Source organism: Aquarana catesbeiana, linkage group LG08 (assembly GCF_042186555.1).
Source record: "Aquarana catesbeiana isolate 2022-GZ linkage group LG08, ASM4218655v1, whole genome shotgun sequence".
Lineage (NCBI taxonomy): Eukaryota > Metazoa > Chordata > Amphibia > Anura > Ranidae > Aquarana > Aquarana catesbeiana.
Window position 1 is genome coordinate 261445109 of NC_133331.1, and position 21405 is coordinate 261466513.

The window sequence follows — 21405 nt, forward strand, 5'->3', positions numbered from 1 at the left end:
ACTCCTGTAAGAGTTGTCATGGGAAAAAGGTGTCTCCATTGAAGCTTTATCACCAATCCTTGTTTCCATAACAACCCAAAATTTTCAAAACCCAATTGTCACAGGGACAGAAAGTGAGGTGAAATAGGGGCCCAGACAAAAAATGTTTTTTTTGGCTGGAGTAACACTTAAAAAATGTACCTGTTCCAACTTACATACAAATTCAACTTAAGAACAAACCTATATAACCTATTTTGTTTGTAACCCGGGGACTTCCTGTATTATGGCTGGATCGGATTGGATGTTACCACATAAATCTTTTATACAATTTAGTAGAATGTACAGTCTGCTTTTAACATCAGCTTTTAATCAGCGTCAGGTAGAACATCAGCCAATTTTTTTGTTAGTTTGTTTCTTTTTTCTAGCATGGAGAAGGTATACAAGTTTGATTGGAGTTCCTGTATACGTAGAGAGGGGACATTCCTCCTTAAATAACAATGTCTTGGGTGGGATTTGGTGACAGAAGAGGGTCATCTTCATCTTCTTCAGCTTTCTGTCAGACAGAAAAAAAAGATTATACATTTATACTGTATACCAGGGGCGTTGCTAGGCCTACAAAAGATCTGTGGCTAGAGCCCATAGCAGTGAAGTAAAGAAAGTCATGCTTGGGCGGGCATACACATGTATATAATATAAATGTGTGTGTGTGTGTATATGTGTATATATATATTGTACAGGAGGCGATGCAGAGGCTGCGGGCACGGTACAGGAAATGCAAAGGCTGTGGGTATGGTACAGGAGATGCAGAGGCTGCGGTGCAGGCATAGTACAGGAGATGTCAGAGGCTGCGGGCATGGTACAAGAGATGTCAGAGGCTGCGGGAATAGTACAGACCACCTCCCCCCATCAGTACAGACCACCCCTCAGTACAGACCCCCCTCAGTACAGACCACCCCCCTCCATCAGTACAGACCCCCCTCTATACAGACCATCCCCCTCCCTCAGTTTAGACCTCCAACATCAGTATAGACACCACTCCTCAGTGCAGACCCCCCATCAGTATAGACACCCCCCTCAGTGCAGAACCCCCATCAGTATAGACACCCCCCCTCTATGCAGACCCCCCCATCAGTATAGGCACCCCTCTCCCCTCCCATAGCCCCCCTGCACATGTCCACCTACATACTGTATAGTTAGGGTACAGACCTCAGAACAGCGCAGACGGATATACTGTACACAGCATTGTGTCCCTCGGGCTCCTCCTCCTCCTGTGTGGATGCAAACAGAGAGGAGGGGGAGGTGGCTTCGGTCCACTCCGCTGAGGGAGATAGACGGCAAGACCCGAGAGTGTAGGGCAATGGACGGTGTTAGCAGTGCCGCTACCCGTGGGTGTCTCCCCTCTGGCGGGTGTCACCCGGGTGTGGCACGCACCCCCCGCCCCCCCAGTGCCGCCACTGCCTCGGGCTCATGCTGTGTCACTCAGGTTACGTGACATCACTGGTTGCTAGATGCCAGGCAGTTCTAGCAACCAGTGCAGTAGCAGAACAAAGTAAAACGGCTGAGATGTTAGTTATCTGCACGGTGCCCACATCTGCCGCTGAAGGCTCTGCTGCACCCAGTTAGAGACTCGGGGCTATGGGCCCCAGATTTGGGGCTATAGCCCCAATAGCCACCCCCTAGCAACGCCTCTGCTGTATACTATACATATACCAGTATAGTCAGTGTTTATCTGGCGCTCCAAATAGAGTAATCCTTAGGGTTATAGTCTGTGGCTGTAAAAGCTGGATGGTGATATATCCATAGGTTGGATGGTTGGAAAAGAAAGGGGGATTAAGGGTTAAAAAGGAAGGCAGCCATCCTTCAGAGTGTGTCCAGAACTCTGCAAGACATGTAAGTAAAAAAACAGAGAGGGGAGGCGCTGACCTTAGTGTAGTATTAAAATGATGACTTTAATAGGATAGGATTAAAAACACTTACAAGATGAAAGAAGATGCATGCTCGTCAAAGTAAAGTGCAGTCCTGGCATTCCACATGGCTGTGTGGGTCCCACCACTGTTCCGGATAGCTGGAAAGGATTAAGCAGCTGGCTGGAATGGATCACAGTGTTAATCCAGGAGCAAGGAACCAGGAAGCTCCACACTGACCAGCATGGACCGTGGAACAGGAAGTGATGTCACCGGCATCTGATTGAACCAAGTCAGGGCTGGAATCTTGTCAATAAGGGCGGCAGTCATGAAAGGCTAAGCACTTGGAGCTGGCTGCTCCTTCTATTGGCCTTTAGAAGGAACAGCCAGCTCTGAGCGTGTAGCCTTTTGCCACTGCAGCCCTGATTGACAAGATTCCAGCCCTGCCTTGGTCCAATCAGATGCCGGTGACATCACTTCTTGTTCCACGGTCCATGACAGACCATGACACTCCCACTACCATGCTTGACTGTAGGCAAAACACACTTGTCTTTGTACTCCTCACATGGTTGCCGCCACACAAGTTTGACACCATCTGAACCAAATAAGTTTATCTTGGTCTCATTAGACCACAGGACATGGTTCCAGTAATCCATGTCCTTAGTCTGCTTGTATTCAGCAAACTGTTTGCAGGCTTTCTTGTGCATCATCTTTAGAAGAGGCTTCCTTCTGAGACGACAGCCATGCAGACCAATGTGATGCAGTATGCGGTGTTTGGCCTGAGCATTTACATGCTGACCCTCCCACCCCTTTAAACTTTGCAGCAATGCTGGCAGCACTCATATGTCTATTTCCCAAAGACAACCTCTGGATATGACGCTGAGTACGTTACAGTTACATAGTTAAGTCCATCAAGTCCAACCTATGTGTATGATTATGTCAGTATTACCTTGTATATCCCTGCATGTTGTGGTTGTTCAGGTGCTTATCTATTAGTTTTTTGAAACTATCGATGCCCCTCGCTAAGACCACCGCCTGTGGAAGGGAATTCCACATCATTGCTGCTATTACAGTAAAGAACCCTCTACGTAGTTTAAGGTTAAACCTCTTTTCTTCTAATTTTAATGAGTAGCCACGTGTCTTGTTAAACTCCCTTCCGCAAAAAAGTTTTATCCCTATTGTGGGGTCACCTGTACGGTATTTGTAAATTGAAATCATATCCCCTCTCAAGCGTCTCTTCTCCAGAGAGAATAAGTTCAGTGCTCACAACCTTTCTTCATAACTAATATCCTCCAGACCCTTTATTAGCTTTGTTGCCCTTGGCGAGGCCTGTTCTGAGTGGAACCTGTCCTGTTAAACCGGTGTATGGTCTTGGCCACCATGCTGCAGATCAGTTTCAGGGTCTTGCCAATTTTCTTATAGCCTATGCCATCTTTCTGTAGAGCAACAATTCTTTTTTTTCAGATCCTCAGAGGGTTCTTTGTTATAAGGTGCCATGTTGAACTTCCAGTGACCAGTATGACAGAGTGAGAGCGATAACACCAAATTGTGTGTTGAGTTATTTTGAGGGGACAGCAAATTTACACAGTCATTAATGTCTAAACCGCTGGCGACAAAAGTGAGTACACCCCTAAGTGAAAATGTCCAAATTGGGCCCAATTAGCAATTTTTCCTCGCCGGTGTCATGTGACTCATTAGTGTTGCAAGGTCTCAGGTGTGAATGGGGAGCAGGTGTGTTAAATTTGGTCTTACCGCTCTCACTCTCTCATACTGGTCACTGGAAGTTCAACATGGCACCTAATGGCAAAGAACTCTCTGAGTATCTGAAAAAAAGAATTGTTGCTCTACATAAGGATGGCCTAGGCCAGGAATTTGCAATTAGCGGACCTCCTGCTGTTGCAAAACTACAAGTCCCATCATGCCTCTGCCTCTGGGTGCCATGCTTGTGGCTGTCAGAGTCTTGCTATGCCTCATGGGAATTGTAGTTCTGCAACAGCTGGAGGTCCGCTAATTGCATATCCCTGGCCTAGGCTATAAGAAGATTGCCAAGATCCTGAAACTGAGCTACAAGGTGGCCAAGACCATACAGAGGTTTAACAGGATAGGTTCCACTCAGAACAGCCCTCGCCATGGTCGGCCAAAGAAGTTGAGTGCATGTGCTCAGAGTCATATCCAAAGGTTGTCTTTGGGAAATAGACGTATGAGTGCTGCCAGCATTGCTGCAGATATTGAAGGGGTGGGGGGGTCAGCCAGTCAGTGCTCATACCATACGCCGCACACTGCATCAAATTGGTCTACATGGTTGTCGTTCCAGAAGGAAGTCTCTTCTAAAGATGATACACAAGAAAGCCTGCAAACAGTTTGCTGAAGAGAAGCAGACTAAGGACATGGATCATTACTGGAACCATGTCCTGTGGTCTGATGAGACCAAGATAAACTTATTTGGTTCAGATGGTGTCAATCGTGTATGGCAGCAACCAGGTGAGGAGTACAAAGACAAGTGTGTCTTGCCTACAGTGAAGCATGATGGTGGTCTGTGTCATGGTCTGCGGCCCAGGGGCTGCATGAGTGCTGCCGGCACTGGGGAGCTACAGTTTATTGAGGAAACCATGAATGCCAACATGTACTGTGACATACTGAAGCAGAGCATGATCCCCTCCATTCGGAGACTGGGCCGCAGGGCAGTATTTCAACATAACGATCCCTAACACACCTCCAAGATGACCACTGCCTTGCTAAAGAAGCTGAGGGTAAAGGTGATGGACTGGCCAAGCATGTCTCCAGACCTAAACCCTATTAAGCATCTGTGGGGCATCCTCAAATGGAAGGCGGAGATGCGCAAGGTCTCTAACATCCACCAGCTCTGTGATGTCATCATGGAGGAGTGGAAGAGGACTCCAGTAGCAACCTGTGAAGCTCTGGTGAACTCCATGCCCAAGAGGGTTAAGGCAGTGCTGGAAAATAATGGTGGCCACACAAAATATTGAAACTTTGGGCCCAATTTGGAAATTTCCACTTAGGGGTGTACTCACTTTTGTTGCCAGCGGTTTAGACATTAATGGCTGTGTTTTGAGTTATTTTGAGAGGACAGCAAATTTACACTTTTATACAAGTTGTACACTCATTACTTTACATTGTAGCAAAGTGTCATTTCTTCAGTGTTGTCACATGAAAAGATATAATAAAATAATTACAAAAGTGTGAGGGGTGTACTCACTTTTGTGAGATACTGTGTATATGCACACATACACAGTGTGTATATATATATATATATATATATATATATATATATATATATATATATATATATATACTGTGGCAGAGCAAGGCTCTGTCCCTATGAAAATGGGGTTAAAGTGGACACAGAGTCTGCATATCGGCTGAGTACAGAGCGTAAATTTGAAACAGAGAAAACTGCTCTGGCAGTTTTCTCCAGGTTTTGCTAGTTCCTTATGGGGCTCTGTAGTTTGGAGATCCTTCAGAGTCTTAGGTGGGACGAGATCTCCAATCCTGTGTCCGGGTCTTGTGGACAGTCAACAGGGTGTGTGCCCAGGTGCACACAGCCCATATAACGAAGAGCTGGTGAGAGCAGAAGGAGGAGGAAGGTGGAGTTGGAGCAGTGGCTGCTAGTAAGTGTCTCTGTGTGAGAATAGATGCTGTGTTCATCCAAGGAACCCAAAGCTGTTTGCGTTGAAGGGCTTGAAGCTGTGTGCAGCCAAGGAGCCTACGACTGTGTGTATCCAAGCAGCTCATTTGAGGGGCCTGTACCTATAGCAGCATTACTGCTGAAGAGTAGCCAGGTGGGCTAGCATTTTCATTTGGATTATGTGTATTTAATTGAAGCTTGGACCCCTGCGTGGGATTCCTGGATAGACATTTGTTTTGTTTTTCCCTTTAATAAATGTGGGGTACCAGGCCCTTAACTATAAATGCCTCTCTGATGTGGACTCACTGCACCAAAACGCATCTATTCACTTGAGCTGAACAATCCCCAATGTCACTATAATATATATATATATATATATATATATTTATATATATAGACACACACCAGCCATAACTCTATGACCACTCACCTAATATTGAATATTTTTGCGGCCAAAAACAGTCCTGACTCATTGAGGCATGGACAACACTAGACGTCTGAATGTATGCTGTGGTATCTGGCACCAGGCCGTCAGTAGCAGATGCTTTAAATCCTGTAAGTTTTGAGGTGGGGCCAACATGGGTCAGACTTAGACTAAAAAGTATAGTCTGAGTGGCTCTATGATGTCATGCACCTCATCCCGGTAAGCAAAGAATGTAAGTATAGAGAAGTGGGATTATAACGGTGCTATCAACAATTAAATCACAACATATTGAATAAAAATATTATTTCTTTTTATTAATACAAAAACACAAAAAAGGCAAACAACAAAAATATATAAAAATTGTTAAACTCAATAATAGAGCATATACAATACAAGTATTGGGTTGCTAGTGGCCCAAAGAAGGAGGAAAAAGTGGTCACAGGTGAATCTTAGCTCCGAACATGTTTCGCCATTGATGGATCCTTAAGGGATAGTGTGAGACCACCACAGTAGTAATCCAGCTCCCTATATGTCCGGAACCAAAAGATGGAGAGAATTCTGTTGCGAATTAGGGAGACAGGGGCATAGATCAAAAAAGCCCCTGTTAGTTAGGAAATTAATAAGCGAAACAAATTCTGAAACGAATCAGCAAAGACATTTTTTCCATTCTGCACATGTCTAGACCCTCTATGGCCTTGAAACCAAAACAATACAAACCCGCTAAATACTTTTAATATCAGAGAATAATTGCAGAGAGAGATTTACCAAATATCTTGTTCATGCTGGCGCACCAGTCAGCTAAGATGTTAAGTGAGGACAAGTCTCCCCACTGGGGCACAGACCACAATAACAACCTCTTCTAAAAAGCCTTAAAACAAGTGTTGGCCTCTGCTAATCAATAAGAAGCAAAGGGCATATGTCTACAGTGCCGGACCTAGCCTGTCTGATTTAGGGGTGAGGATCGGAAGGGTAATGTATAAGAGTCTGTAGAGCAGTGTACAGGGTATCAAGCAGGGCAGAGGATAGGGTCAGGAGTTTATAGGGCAGTGTACAGTGGGTTATCAAGGCAGTGTACAGGGGTTAGCAGGACAGAAGATAGGGGTCTGATCACTAATCAATTGATTTCTCTCCCCTCTCTGCATAAACTGTTGTCCTGCTTTGGGGCCATTTTGGGTTATAAGATCAACACTTCCAAAACTCAAGCTCTGCCTATACATATCCCATTACCCATATTATCACAGCTCAAAGAGTCATATCCTTATAAGTGGTGCAAAACTTCCCTCAAATACCTAGGTATTCTTTTCACCCCTTCCTATTCCTCTCTTTACTCCGCTAACTTTCCACCCCTGGTTCTGGACATCAATAAATCCCTGATGACTTGGGCGAAGTACCCTTTGTCTTTGTTGGGCAGGATAAATGTTCTAAAAATGTCTATTTTACCTAGACTGTTATACCACTTTGAAACATTACCAGTTGCCTTGCCCTCATCCCAATTAAAGACAATTCAGCAAAGCTTCCTTACTTTACTTCCTTCCTTTAGGTTCCATACGAACCTAAAGTTCATATGGGGAGATAGGGCTCATCGTATAGCAAGTTCGTGGTGTTTGCTCCGAGGTCCAGGGGTGGAATGGGTGCACCAGACATTATTAATTATTACTATGCCTCACATTTAAGGCCTATTGTTTCCTGGTCCTCTCTATTTGCACCAAACCAGTGGACTGCCATTGAAAAGGGTGTGCTCTATCCAGTTCACCCGAGTTCCTTGGTTTGGGAGGGTTCCTTATCTCTGGATCCCACTCTCAAACACCAGTGCACTGCTCCAATGAATTTTACCTTAACCATTTGGCGTAAATGCCTTAAAGAATACCACCTTACCTCGCCTTGCTCCCCGCTTGTCAATGTATTGTTTAACCCACGTATACCAGACAGTATGTCCCTGGGCAGGATCTTCCCATGGCTTAACGCCTCCCTTTTCCAACTTCGAAATCTAGTACATCCTGTTATGCGAAGGCTACATACTTTCGACAATCTAAGCGAGAAATTCAATATCCCTCCCCAACTTTTCCACTTCTACCTGCAGGTTAGACATTTTTTTCACTCTAAATCCTCAACTTTAACTCTCGACAGTCCAACTACCTTCGAGTACATATACGCTCAAGGCCCCCATCAATTACATTTAATATCCTCCATTCATCGTATCCTTCATGAGTCGACACCTCTTACTGAGACCACACATCATTATATGGGAAAATGGTCCCATTTAATAGGCAGATCTATTTCAGTCCAGTGTGGGATAAGATTTGGTCTTCTGTTTCCAAGTCTTCCAAGTGTGTGACCCAATGGGAGACTTCTATGAAAATTTTTATGTTTTGGTATAGAACCCCCTATAGATCCTTCAGTCTTGCCGCGCTGTTGGCTTGGGATCCTTTTTTCATATATTTTGGCAATGTTCGATGATCCAACCTTTTTGGGGTGAGGTAAGGCTCTTGATACAGAAAGTGTTGGATAAATCTCTCCCGCTTGACCCCTTACATTATCTGTTAGGCCTTCCTTTCCCTGGCTTAACCAAAAGAGTCAACCGGCTTTTTTCTTACATACTACTGGCTGCCAAAAGACTCATTCCCCTGTGTTGGCTGTCCAACGCCCCTCCTCCTTGGCCCAAATTTTTACAACTAGTGGCTGATATTCGGAGGATGGAATATCTAACGGCCTCAGTACATGACACTATCCCCCAATTTGAAAAACTGTGGGAATTCTGGGATAGGTCGGAATTTGGGACCCCTATGCCAAATACCGATTCTTAAACTTTTACTGGCATAGGGTTTCCATGTGACCATGACGTTCCCCCCCCCCCCCATTTACTCCACTTTCACATCTGTTATTTAGAGCTTATTATCCCGTATCACATATCCTCCGTGGAATCTGTGTTTTTCCTTTTATGTGATTAACTTATGGTTTTGATTCTGTACTCCTATTTTTGGACTGCTTTCTTTGTATAACCTGGACATATTGTGCAGAGCACTCCTGTGCTCTGTAATTGTGAATTCTGTTCATATGTACTTATTCTGTTTTGATATCAAGATGTCTTCAATAACTTTATATTCTATATTGTACAACAATGCTGTACTTGTTCACTTTAAAATATAAAAAAATTAATAAAAATACAATTATAAAAAAGAAGATAGGGGTCAGCGGTGCAGAGGAGGGGTTAGAAGGGCAGGGTGCAGGGGTCAGCATGATGGAAGACAGTGGTCAGCAGAGTTGAGGACAGGGCCACTGCTGGCAGGGCACTTAAGAGATTTCCTTCTCCCCACAGAGCACATAGCTGAGATCAGAGCCACACAGTGTGTAGCTGGTTACTACAGCTGCCATTTCGATCAGGGAATTTCAAAGGTGAGAACTGCAACATAGCAGTCAGCTGCACATGCAGATCAAAGTTTTGTCTGTAAGGGACACTCAGCTATGTGTTAAATGGGGAGGAGGAGACTGTTGAGTGCCATGTGTGCAGTGCAGGCAGTGCCTGGACAAGGTCATCTAACACTCAAGGTGAAGTTGACAAATTGCACCCCCCTCCAAAAAAAAAAAAAAAAAACAGCACTAATCAACACGCTCACTCCCTAAGCATAAATTCACTCTACAAGCCCAGATTCTCCACAAACAAAAATGCAAAAAGTCCCCATCCTCACAATCAACACGCTCACTACCTAAGCATAAATTCACTCTACAAGCCCAGATTCTCCACAAACAAAAATGCAAAAAGTCCCCATCCTCACAATCCAAACCCCCTTCCCTGCACAAATCTTTGCCCCCCAATCTTACCTTCCAGCTTAAATACCCCAATTCCCTACAATTCTCCCCTGCCCCAAAAAATCACCACTCCTAGCACACATCCTCTTTCTTTCCAAATCATCTCCCCCAAATCCCTACTGCTAGTACAAATCCCCCCCCCCCCAATTCCCTCCTACTAGTGTAAATTCTCTCGCCAAATCCCCACTCCTAGCACAAATCCTCTCCCCAAATTCTCCATCCTAGTACAATTCCTCTCCCCCAAATCTCCCCTCCTAACACAAATCCACTCACCAAATCCCCCTCTTCGTAAACCCCCCAGCCCCCCTTCTAGTACACATCCCCCCCCCCAACCCCAAATCCCCACTTCTAGCACAGATCCTCCCAAATCCCTCCTCCTAGCACAACCCACAACCCCCTACACATTACCCTTCCCAGCACAAATCCCTGCCCCCACCAAAAAGCTGCTCAGCTCCTGGAAATGTGGGTAGGGGGCAGGTAATCAAGCTGTGTAGTGTACAGTGCGATGTATGAGCAATCCTGTGTAACCTGCTGTATAGAAGAGCGCTGTTATGACAGAAGGGGGGAGAGCACAGAAAGCCCGCACCTCCTCCCGGCACTCTCTCTGCCGCTGGCACTTCTCATATTGTAGGCACAATGCATATGGTGGGGACCAGCAGGCCTGTGGGGGGGCACAACTGAAATCTGGGGAGGTGCAGCCCATCCCAGCACATCCCTAGATCCGATCATGTATATCTGTATTGGTTCTTGTGACCAATCATTTAAATTTCCAACCTGCCTTAGGAAAATAGCAGAGGATGACACTTATTCTTCCTCCAGTTTTTAAATCAAGGCCCCAAATCTTAGTTAAAGTGTAAGCAGTCATTAAATAATGGAATGTGACTTACTTCACAATTGCAGGAGCTGGAAATCATCTGCAGGCTGTAGTTCAGGGCTATAATGATGATGGAAAGGCCACAGGCTATTATAATGGAGGACATAACCACCACGCTATAGAGCAAGTTCTGTGTATAAAAGGGGAAAACCATAATTAACCACTTGATATCCGGAAGACTTACCCTCCCTTCATGACCAGGCCATTGTTTGGTATACGGCACTGACAATTGCGTAGTCATGCAAAGTTGTAAATAAATGAAACTTATGTCATTTTCCCTCCACAAATAGAGCTTTCTTATGATGGTATTTGATCACCACAGTTATGGGGCATACACACGGTCGGACTTTTCGTCTACAAAAGTCCGACAGCCTGTCCGACAGACTTCCGGCGGACTTTCGGCAGACTTGCGGCGGACTTGTGGCAGACTTTCTAACGAACGGACTTGCCTACACACGACCACACAAAAGTCCGACGGATTCGTACGTGATGACGTACACCAGACTAAAATAAGGAAGTTCATAGCCAGTAGCCAATAGCTGCCCTAGCGTGGGTTTTTGTCCATCGGACTAGCACACAGACGAGTGGATTTCGGGGTCCGTCGTAGTTACGACGTAAAGATTTGAAGCATGTTTCAAATCTAAAGTCCGTCGGATTTGAGGCTGAAAAAGTCAGCTGAAAGTCCGGGGAAGCCAACACACGATCGGATTACCAGCCAGCTTTAGTCCGTCGGCGTCCGTTGGACTTTTGTAGACGAAAAGTCTGACCGTGTGTATGCCCCATCAGTTTTTTTTGCTCAAAAAAAAAAAAAAAAAATATTTTGACTAAAAAACACACTAATTTTACTTTCTGCTATAAAACATACCGAATAAAAAAATGTTAAAAATCGAATTTCCTGATTTCTTCATAAATTTAGGCCAATATGTATTCTGCTGTACATTTATTTTTATACTAGTAATGGTGGCGATCAGCCACTTATAGGAGGACTGCGAATTGGACACCAACGGACATTCCCGACACTTTGTGGGAACTAAGCTAAAAATATGCACTGTCCTTGTACTAATGATAAGTAAGGGGTAAGGCTGGTAAGGGGGTTAAACATCTAGGGCGATCAAAGGGTTAAATGTGTGCTTAGCCAGTGTTTTTGTGTGTACAGTATGCTGCTTTCACTAAGGGATGTGCCGGACAAAATCTCCGGATTTAGCCTCGGTTCACACCAAAGGCGGCACGACTTGCAGGTCGCCTCACCGAGGCGACCTGCACACGACTGCCCGGGCGACTTGCAAAACGACTTCTGTATAGAAGTCTATGCAAGTCGCCCCAAGTCGCCCCCGAAGTCGTACAGGAACCTTTTTCTAAGTCAGAGCGACTTGCGTCGCTCCCCTTAGAACGGTTCCATTGTACTGAACGGGACGCTACTTGTCAGGCGACCTAGGTCGCCTGACAAGTCGTCCCAGTGTGAACCGAGGCTTACATATGCAGAGCTCCATTAAGTGTGTCTCCTCACCGGATCAGCAGGTGCTAGCGGTCATCTATTGTCCGGCACCTGCTAATCGGCTTCTGCTGTGACTTTCATCAGAGTCCACAGAGTTCCCTCTTTACATCTGAGCTCACGGAGTTCCCTTACACTGGGGGGGGGGCTCTGATGTAAGGGAGAGCTCTGGGGACTCTAACTTAATGGATGCTCTGGGAACCCTGATCTAAGGGGGAACATTGAGAACTCAGATGTACGGAGAGGACTCTGATGTAAGGGGGAACACTGTGGCCTCTGGTGTAAAGGGGAACTCTGATTTAAAGGGTGCTCTGAGATCCCTGATTTACCTTAGTGTACTCGCTCAGAGGCAGGAGAGAGAAGGGAAGAGACTTCAGTCACAGGCAGTCACAGCCAGGGATGAATGGTGAGCTCAATCACCACTTGGCAGTCAGCACCTCTCATCCAGATGTAGCTGAGGTTGCTGGACTTCAAATTTCTGGCCCCACTTTCCTTTTCTGAGGCACAGTGCCGGGGATTGAAGTGTGGGCAGACACAGAGGGGTAGGGGCCGGACAGGTGGCAACCCTACTGCCTGCACAAAGCTTCAGCCACATAAACAAACCCACTGATTCACACTGTACAGGCCACAGCACCCATGTAAATGAACCTTAAGACCTCACTCACACACCGAGCTTTATTACATAACTCAGTGCAGTTATATATTTTAGATTTAGCAGAAATGTTGTAAGTTATGTTTTTTTGTGCCTGCTAATAGTGTATTTTTTGTGAAAATAACGTTTTGATTTTTTTGGAGGGCCCTGTTAGGTATGCTGTACGTGACTCTGTGATTTCATAATAACAGCCCTGCCTACCTGTGATATTAACATTAATACTCTCTGTAAACCTAACACTAACCCTATCACCTTCCTGTAAACCTCAAACTAAAACTTCCTTTATCCTTAACACTAACCCCACCTGTAACCCTAACATTAACCCTCCCTGTGAACCAAAGCTGTGAATCTCTTGCCTGTTAATTACAACTCTGTTTGTCTTTTCAAAATGAATTCCAATTTATAACATAAACAGAAGGCCACACCTGGTATTGCCGAAATCCACTTTTGCAGCGCTCCAAGTTCCATTCTGCTTCATTTCTGTTGTAGATTTTCACAGAATCTATTCTGGGGTAAGGGTGGATTTGGTGGACCTCATCACACAGAGGGGTCATGTCGTTTCTACGCCAAATGGAAGTTAAATCTCTATGTACAAAGACCAAGCCAGCGATAGTTACGACCAGACAGCTCAACAAGGAGATGAAGGTAATGACTACCTACATAAAAGACACAAAAACATTACCAAATGGGCATGTCTTTTCTTTGCTCCTCAAAGCCAAAATCCATGCTAAAGAAATAACAAAGTCTAAAAGATGCGGCGCTAAAAATGGTAACAAGTAGTAATTCCAAAATAGAAAGGAGGAATATTCCAGTCACCAGCTATAGTGCATATGTATGAAAGCACTCAGCACCACGTGGTATAGTGATCTGCTTACCAGAAGGCCAAAAATAATATGCATGTGATAATGATCCCAGGCTCATCCTACATATCCGACTTTACAATTCACCCTCAAGGCTTAAAACAGTGATGTCCAGATAATATTCTCCCTCAATAAACTTCTCCAGGAACTCACATCAGATGCAAGGCTTTCAGTATAACGATCAGCAGTGCTTACTGTCCTCCATCCTTACTTCTGTCTCCCTTCCTTACAGACTGTAGGTCGTGACATAGAAGAGAGTGAACCAGTTGATGGGCCTTGAGGGTGAATTGTAAAGTCGGATATTTTATTATTTATTTATTTATTTATTTCAGGTACTTATATAGCACCATTAATTTACGCAGCGCTTTTTACATATACATTGTACATTCACATCAGTCCCTACCCTCAAGGAGCTTACAATCTAAGGTCCCTAACTCACATTCATACATACTAGGGACAATTTAGACAGGATCCAATTAACCTAAGTGTGGGAGGAAACCCGAGTACCCGAAGGAAACCCACGCAGGCACAGGGAGAACATGCAAACTCCATGCAGGTAGTGTCGTGGTTGGGATTCGAACCAACGACCCTTCTTACTGCTAGGCGAAAGTGCTATCCACTACACCACTGTGCCGCCCCGATATGCAGGATGAGCCTGGAATCAATATCACATGCATATTATTTTTAGCCTTCTGGTAAGCAGATCACTATACCACGTGGTGCTGAGTGCTTTCATACATATGCACTATAGCTGGTGACTGGAATATTCCTCCCTTCTATTTTGGAATTACTACTTGTTACCATTTTTAGCGGTGCATCTTTTAGACTTTGGACTTTTGTGTTTGGTTATCAACAAACTATGCTGGCTGCTTTTATTTATTAAAATTGTATAGAATAGCGCAGATATTTATATTATTTTATACATGGTAAAGAAATAGTTTTTAAATAAAAAACTCTTCTACTTTGCCTCTGTGTAGGAGCTTTCTTACAGACTGGTCGGCATTTTTTTTTCCTTGTGCAGGGTGACTGGTCTTGTATCTGCCCCCTCCTGTAGTTTTCTACAAGCAGCTTGTAGTGGTCGGAGCTGCTGGGCCCCTCCCACAGTTATGCTTAGGCTATGTCCAGTGTAGTGACAATGGGATCAATTCACTAAAGCTTATCATTTGAGATATTTGCATTCTGTACAAATATTTCATGTGATATGTAAAGTGTTACATTTTTTTTTTTGTGAATTGAATTTAATATAATATTGTAGTGAATTATCTCATGTTCTAACCACTTGCTATTTAATGAATAGAATTAAGAAATTAACTGTTTAACAATTGAATTCCTACTACTGCTAAAGGTGTTCCAGCTCAAGAACACTGTTGTTAAGGAAACGACACCCACCGGTGTCCTTACTGCCAGTACCCCATCCCTACCCTGCTGTTTCACCTGTAAGCTGAGAATTACAGGTGAATATAAACAAAGGAACCGGGAAAAAAAGTGTGGGGTTCCCCCACAATCAATGCCAGGTTCTTCAGGTCTGCTATGAATTTTAAGAAGGACCCAATGTCAAAACATTTTTAAAATGGTGTGAGGCCCCCCAAATTCCATACTTGACCTTTATGTGAGCATGCAGCCTGGCTGGCCAGAAAAAGGGGGTAACGAGCGTGAGACCCCCCTCCTGAACCATACCAGGCCACATGCCCTCAATGTGGTGGGCTACCTTGCTTATGTTGAAGAAGACAACGACCTGGACTAGGAAGGGGGTATAGTTCTAATCCCAAAATGCAAGGGTGCATGCTGCAAGAGAAAGCAGCCTCCCTGAAACTGGAAACCTGGGTCAACATTCATGGCACCAGATTAATCTGGAGGAAGATTTAAACAATAAAGAAGCTAAAGATAGAGTAGCTAAAGATAAGGAAGATACAATGATATTAAACAATCTTTTTTTATCTTTAAGATTACCATGTACAGGTAAGAAACCTAGGTGACACAATTCACAATCCTGCCAATAAATATCTCAAATAGCTAGAAAGGAGTGTAATAAACCACTTACCCAGAATGCCTTGGGTTTTTTATAGGCTACAATGTTCAGCATTCCAGATACAATGAACTGTTGAGAGACAAGCACAACTAGTCATTATACATGGGCACAATAGTTTCCAAGAGAGATGGAGAGAGAAAGAGAGAGACAAATGGGACATCAGAAAGAGAAAGGGAAAACACAAGACTTCATGGACCTTACTGACAGTGGCCAACAGGAATTCTAATTGGACAGTGGAATAGAAGGTAGCCAAAAAGGTCAGTCATAACAAAGTGAATTAAATCTGACGGCAACATAGAATACTTAAAAGGGGGCGCACCATTAGAGCCCCCTTTTTTGGGACGGCGGTCACCCAGCCCTGGTGATAGTTTAGGTTAGCAGGTATTTTTAGTGTGCTGTGCCTTTAAATGCATACCTGAGTTGCAGGTGGCCCAATCAGATCCCAGGGAAGGTTCTGGTATTCCTGGGAGAAGTGATAAAAGGGGCTGCTGAGGGTCTGTACTTCCTCTTGCAGCAGCTGGACCTGGAAGAGAAGAAACTGCAGCCTGACCTGGAGAGCAAGGACTTACTGACTTTCCTTTTCAGCAGTTCTCTTTCTTGTCATTTGTGAGCAGTGCGGATGGAAGACCTTGTGAGGGCTTTTGTAGAAAGAGCAGAGAGCCAGGGCGGAGAGGAATGGATGCGCCGCTGCCTGGCGCTGTCTGTCACAGAAGACGCTCAGCAGAACGCAGAGGTGAGAGAGGCTCAGCCAGTCCAGCCCTCTCCTCAGAGAAGAGCAAGGCGGAGCATCCCTCCGGAGCGTCTGGTGGCCGGAGAAGGAGAAGAACAAGCCGCCGGGCGGGCGCGTGCAGAAGAGAGGGGAAGCATGGCGGCGGTGCCCGGGAGACGGTCGGGACAGAAGAGGCGGACCTGCACTCAGTCGCCAGCCAGGAGGAGGGGAAGAGGACACTCTGCGCCACAAGAAGAACGACAGGAGAGGACGGAGCTGCCTGTGTCTGCTGCAGGCTCACAAGCAACAGCTACTCCTCAGCGGTCGGCTCCTCAGAGTGAGCTGGTCCCAGGTGCACTGTTTCACAGCCTACAGCCAAGCATGAGTGTCCCAGCGGGGGAGGTGTCATCAGCTGGGCAGGGTGAGTTACAGAAATCCACTGTAAATGATATCTTGGGTTACCTGTCAGCTATCTCTCATGCTCTCTCTGCTGCTGGTATTGCCTCTCCTATTCTTCCTCCTTCTCTGGCTGTCTCCCCCTCTGGGTCTGCCTCTGCTAGCTTTATTTCTGCACCTGTAAATGTCCCTGCTCCTGTGTCATTTAGTCAGTCAGGCAGTACACACATTGGGGATGCACACATGCACACTCCTGTTAGGGATATCTTGTCAGTCCCTGAAGCATGTTTAAAAGGGGTTATGCCTTGTGAAATTTCTCCTTTGGGGTACCATCTCCCTTCGGCGGTGAAAGAAAAAATCTGGCGGGGAGATTTTGTGGAAGTTTTATCTCTTCTTCCCACTGCAAAAGAATTTAATTTGAAATTAGATAAAAAAGGGGAGCAGGAGGAAGATAGGCGCAGAACGGTGCCACGATCGTTATTTAATTGGTTACAGGCATTTTTTGTTTTTGCGAGTGTTCTGGTCGAAAAGCACCCGGAATTGAGCGGGGGTTTGTTCCAGCACTTGGACCACGTCTTGGAGGCTTACAAGAATTTTGGAGGTCTGGGCTGGTACGCTTATGACGAGTCTTTTCGCCAGAAGCTAGCGGTCCACCCATCTTTAAGATGGGGAATGAAGACGTGGGCCTATGGCTTAATTTAATCTTGCCTCAGCGAGCGCCTAGTATGCGGCAGTCCCCTTCCAATCCGGGTACTCAGGTTTCGCCAGGGTATCGCAGGGGTTGGTGTTTTTCATTCAACGAGAGTCAGTGTCGTTTTAATACTTCTTGTAAGTATAGACATGAGTGCTCTTTTTGCGCGGGGCCCCATCCTGTGGTGAAATGTTTTAAGAAAACAGCGGTGGGGGTCCCGTCTCAGCGCAATATTTTTCCCAAGAGCCTGCACGCCAGTGAGGCTGGAAAACATGCGCCCTTGGCTGGATCTATACCCAAGCAGGGCGAAAGCGCTTTTACTAATTGAAGGATTTTCTTTTGGTTTTCCTCTTCCTTCTTTTACTGGCTCTGGTTGTACTATTGTGGATAATCTGAAGTCAGTTAGGCAGTTTCCTGAAGTAGTGAGGGAAAAAGTTTCTAAAGAAATTGCAGAAGGTCGCATGGCTGGCCCGTTTAAATTTCCCCCTTTTAGCGATTTTCACATTTCACCGCTAGGTGTGGTCCCCAAGAGGGAACCAAATTCATTTCGTTTAATACAGCATCTTTCTTTTCCGAAAGGGGGCTCGTTGAATGACGAAATTGACGATTCGCTGTGTTCAGTCGCTTATGCGACTTTTGATGGAGCAGTGGGCAAAATTAAAGCATGCGGCCGGGGGGCATTGTTGGCAAAAGCTGATGTGAAGTCGGCTTTCAGGCTTTTACCCATTGCCCCGACAGCTTTCAGTTCTTTGGGTTTTTATTTTGACGGGTTTTATTTTTTTGACAAATGTCTTCCTATGGGATGTTCTTTGTCTTGTACATATTTTGAAACTTTTTCTACTTTCATTCATTGGGTTATGTGTTTTGAGTCTGGTCAGGATTCAATTGCACACTACCTAGATGATTTTTTGTTTATCGGCTCGGCAAATTCGGACATCTGTTCTCGTCTTCTGCAGTTATTTGTAGTTGTTTCGAAACATTTTGGGGTTCCTCTAGCTGCCGAGAAAACTTGTTATCCTGCGACTTCCATGGAGTTTTTAGGTATTTTGATCAATACAGAGGTGGAAGAATTTAGTTTGCCGCAGGCTAAGGTAGACAAGATGAGGAACCTTATTGCAGTATTTTTGAGAAGACGTAAGGTGTTATTGAAGGAGGTGCAGTCCTTATTGGGTCTCCTGGCTTTTGCTGGAAAAATCATGCCGGTGGGGAGGATTTTTTCTAGGAGGTTGTACATGGCAACTGCAGGTTTAAAATCTCCTTTTGCTCACATCCGTTTAACGGCTTCCCTCAAAGATGATTTGGTAGTGTGGGCTGATTTTTTGTCGACATTTAACGGCCGTTCCTTTTTTCAATCAGATTTTATCTTTGCTCCTGATTTTCGTCTGTTCACGGACGCGGCAGGCTCCAAGGGTTTTGCGGCAATTTGGGGATCGCATTGGAGCTGTGGGGCTTGGCTGGAGACATGGATTCGAATGAAGGCTACTAGGAACGTCGTGCTGTTAGAGCTTTTTCCAGTTTTAGTGGCTGTGGCGCTTTGGGGAGAGTTTTTTGCCAACCGGCGGATTCTGGTAGAAACAGACAATAAGGGGGTCCTCTTCGCTGTCAACTGTCTTTCTTCCAGCTCTCTCTGGGTGGTCAAGATTTTGCGGCATTTGGTCTTCTTATGTTTAAAATTTAACATTTGGATCAAGGCGAAGTACACGCCGGGGGTTTTGAATAATCTGGCTGACTCTCTTTCCCGTTTCCAGATGCAGCATTTTCGGGAGCTGCTCCCAGGGGCGGACGCGGAAGGAACGCAATGCCCGGCGTACTTGTGGGAGCTAATTTAGCGAGAGTGATGGATGCCGTTAAATGCTCAGTTTCTTCCCGTACTTGGGCAGACTACTCCACGGCTTGGAGGAAGTGGATGCTATTCGCTGGAAATGCGGGTTTTGATTGGGAGTCTCCCGAGGAGCAGGCTATTTTGGCCTTTTTGGCTTTTCTAATGGAAGGCCAGCCCTCTTATGGTTCTCTGGCTAAGACCTTGGCGGGAGTATCATTTTTCTTCAGGATGAGGGGTCTCCCGTCCTGCTCGAGTTTTTTCCTGGTAAAGCAGGCCTTGAAAGGCTATCGAAGATCAACTTTTGTCCCGGATGACAGGCGTCCTATTGGTTTATCTCTGCTTAGACGCTTGTGCGATGCCACGATGGGGGTATGTTTTAGCGGCTATGAGGCTTTGCTGTTTAAAGTAACTTTTGTGTTGTTTTATTTTGGTGCCTTTCGGGTTTCTGACCTGCTTCCTGGATCCAAGCTAAGCTCCTTGGGTTTGTGGTCGGACCATGTGCTAGTTGACCACGGTCGCGTACAGGTTTTTCTGAGACGGCGAAAACTGATCAGCTGGGGCGGGGGGAATGGGTGACAGTGGCGGCATGGAGTGACGCCTCAGTTTGTCCGGTGGCGTTAGTTACAGGTTTCCTCGCCGCACGTCTAGCGGGGGCGACTCATTTTCTCAGTCATTGGGACCAGTCTCCTTTAACAAGGTACCAATTTGCTTATGTTTTGAAACGCTGTCTTGGGAAATTGGGTTTACAAGATTTCAAGTTTTCCTCACATTCATTCAGAATAGGGGCAGCGTCTGATGCTGCTGAAAAGGGGTTGCCAGCCAAAACCATAATGGATTTGGGAAGGTGGAGGTCAAACTGTTTTAAGAGATATATCAGACCTAACTTGTCACTTTAATTTTCCAGGTTTTCAGCATTGTGTTTGGATTCTGGGCCACTCATACATATATTGGGCTCGGAAACGTGCGGCCCAACGCAGGTATTCTGTCAACCTATCGTTACTGCCGGAATCCTTCAATCTGTATTGGAAAGGAATAAGAGGTTTGCGGTGGCAACATTTATTTTTCATTTGTCTCAGTTACTTCAGGTTTGGCCACCGCCTTCAATTTTGATAGTCCATCTAGGAGGCAATGATTTGGGTTCAGTTCGTACTTTAGACCTTTTATTTATGATTAAACAGGATCTGTATAGGTTCCATTTGACTTCCCCGGGTACAATCATTGTATTTTCAGAAATTGTTCCCCGTTTCGCTTGGCTGTCTTCCCCGTTTTCCAAAGTAATGGAGAAGATGAGAAAGAGGGTCAATCGGGCGTTGGCAAAGTTTATGCCACTTTTGGGGGGATTTTCTTATAGGCACGTGGATCTGGAAGGGGGCATCCCAGGTCTTTATAGGCAGGATGGGGTCCACCTTTCAGATGTAGGTGCAGATATCTTTAATCTCGGCTTGCAAAGCAGCATTGAGAGGGCCGCGTATTTGGGGTAGGCCGGCCTAGTTGCACAAGTCCGGCTGGTGGGGACGTATTTCTTTGTAAATAAGGTTGAGTAGCCCGTGTTCTGAAAACTGGGCAAAGATTTTGCTGTTAAATATTTAATTTCATTTTGAAAATTGGAATTATTATGTTTATTTATATGAATTTTTGTAACCAATAAAATTACCGCGGCCATTTTTTGCCATATATGATGTTTGAGTGTTTTTTCTTATCAATAAGTTTTATGGTGGTACCTGGGGAACTAAGGTTAGGGGCAAGGTGTGGCCTGCTGTCCCATACTTAAAAGGGGGCGCACCATTAGAGCCCCCTTTTTTGGGATGGCGGTCACCCAGCCCTGGTGATAGTTTAGGTTAGAAGGTATTTTTAGTGTGCTGTGCCTTTAAATGCATACCTGAGTTGCAGGTGGCCCAATCAAATCCCAGGGAAGGTTCTGGTATTCCTGGGAGAAGTGATAAAAGGGGCTGCTGAGGGTCTGTACTTCCTCTTGCAGCAGCTGGACCTGGAAGAGAAGAAACTCCCTCCCTCCCTCCCTGTCGCGGTGTATTTTATGTGGTTGGGTCACCCCGGATTCCGGGGGGGACGTATTTCTTTGTAAATAAGGTTGAGTAGCCCGTGTTCTGAAAACTGGGCAA

At 45.3% G+C, this 21405-nt stretch overlaps 1 protein-coding gene across 5 annotated transcripts in view; it reads right to left on the minus strand.

The window, feature by feature from the left end:
- Nucleotides 1-324: 324 nt before the first annotated feature.
- Nucleotides 325-21405, minus strand: part of LOC141106386 (uncharacterized) — a 48381-nt gene continuing 27300 nt past the window's right edge. For 4 of the 5 annotated variants that reach the window (XM_073597127.1, XM_073597126.1, XM_073597128.1 and 1 more), the window contains 4 exons: nucleotides 15680-15736; nucleotides 13204-13434; nucleotides 10648-10764; nucleotides 325-532 (listed from right to left, as the gene is read on the minus strand). In XM_073597127.1, the coding sequence (XP_073453228.1) occupies nucleotides 467-532; nucleotides 10648-10764; nucleotides 13204-13434; nucleotides 15680-15736 (471 nt within the window). In that variant the 3' untranslated portion in view covers nucleotides 325-466. Of the gene's footprint in view, nucleotides 533-6241; nucleotides 6512-10647; nucleotides 10765-13203; nucleotides 13435-15679; nucleotides 15737-21405 lie in introns of those variants that run through there. The other variant, XM_073597130.1, reaches the window with a different exon arrangement.